Source organism: Poecile atricapillus, chromosome 12 (genome assembly GCF_030490865.1).
Source record: "Poecile atricapillus isolate bPoeAtr1 chromosome 12, bPoeAtr1.hap1, whole genome shotgun sequence".
Lineage (NCBI taxonomy): Eukaryota > Metazoa > Chordata > Aves > Passeriformes > Paridae > Poecile > Poecile atricapillus.
Window position 1 is genome coordinate 15,303,610 of NC_081260.1, and position 1,575 is coordinate 15,305,184.

The window sequence follows — 1,575 nt, forward strand, 5'->3', positions numbered from 1 at the left end:
GCATGGCCTCTGTCCCACCAAGGAAGGTGTGCATGGCCCTTAAAGAATTATACGAGGTCCTTGCACCATCATACAAGGTGTCCCGCTTCTCTTGGAACCCCAGGGTGTCCCACATCTCCTGCCTCGCTGTTCGGGGAGCACAGGACAGCCTCTCTCCCACCAGACACCGCTTCTCGCCCAGCGCGGGGTGAATCCCCGAGCTCTGCTGCAACCCCCCGCAGCCCGGGCTCAGCGCAGGCCCCGGCCGGGGCAGGGCAGGCAGGGGCAGCAGGAGCAGAGGCCAAGAGCCGCAGTCAGCAGGGCCGAGCGCCGCGACGGCCGCTGGTATTTGCCGGCTCTCTTCACCTCGCCGCCCGTCTGGGCCGCGTAGTCGAGGGTGCGCAGGACGTGCTGCTCCACGCTGTCGGCAGCGCCGTGCTGCTGGGCCAGCAGCCCCTCCAGCTGCACGAACAGCCCTCGCAGCTCCAGCATCTGCGCCTCCAGCTCCAGCAGCTGCCGCTGGCGCGCCTGGGCCAGGCCCAGGTGATGCTTGGCCTTCAGCTCCTCCAGGTCGCGGCCGACGATGCGAGGCCCCTGGGGGCTCTCGGCCAGCAGATCCACGTCCTGGGCGCCCAGGTTGATGCCCGCCAGCTCCGCCTGCCTCTGGATCTGCTCCTTCAGCCGGTGCCGGTAGCGGCTCTCCCGGGCGTAGTGGCGGGCGAGGACGGCGCCGTAGCGGCGCAGCAGCAGCCACAGCTGGGTCTGGCGGACGCGGGGCCCCGCTCGCCCCGAGCCCCCGGCCGGGGCCGCCGGCAGCGCTCCCAGCAGGGGCTGCAGGGCCGCGGCCTGGCGGGCGAAGGCGGCCCGGGCCGCGCCGAGGCCGCTCTTCTCGCGGGCGATGCTCTCCTCCGAGGTGCAGCACAGCACCGACTGCTGCGTCCTGTCGATGCTCTCCGAGAGCTGCTCCAGCCGCTCCAGCGCCCGCCACAGCTCGGCCGCCTCCCGCAGCGCCCGGCCCACGGGGCTGGCGTCGTCCCCGACGAACGCGGGGTTGTCGAAGCGCGGGGAGTCGTCGTGAGGGTCCCCCTCGGCCGCCGCTCGCTGCCGCAGCTCCGCCAGCCGGTCCCTCATGCTCCAGGGGCTCGGGCACCGTCTGAGGGGACGTGTGAGGCTGGAGCTGCTGCGGGAGCGCTGCGAGCCTTCCCTCCCGGCACCAGAGCAAATATTGATGGAGGAGGGCAGGGCCTGCGTCAGCCCCGGGCCGGACACCGCCGGCGCAGGGAAGGGTTTGTCCCGGGCAGAGCGGGAGGAAGGCCCGGGCCGGGAGAGCTGCCAGCACCGCCCGCACCTGCATCACGGGACGGGCTCCGGCTCCACACCTGACCGGCACAAAGACGCTTTTATTCACCCAGAAACAAGGACATCCGAAAGTCCCGTAAGTGGAGGCATGGAGGGGGTGGCCCACTCGGCACCCTCGGCCTTCGAAACGGCTCCGAATTGGCACCGGCCTCACAGTGCGCCCAAACGCAGCTCCTGGATGTACCAAATGGAGGGAAATGACACAGAGTCACTGCCTCTGCCAAGCTGGGAGGGACC

General features: G+C 70.7%; 1 protein-coding gene across 1 annotated transcript; it reads right to left on the minus strand.

The window, feature by feature from the left end:
• Nucleotides 1–228: 228 nt before the first annotated feature.
• On the minus strand, nt 229–1,110 carry LOC131583716 (syntaxin-1B-like). The gene has a single exon (XM_058848128.1). The coding sequence runs from the start codon at nt 1,108–1,110 to the stop codon at nt 229–231; it is 882 nt and encodes a 293-aa protein (XP_058704111.1).
• Between the last annotated feature and the right edge of the window lie 465 nt (nt 1,111–1,575).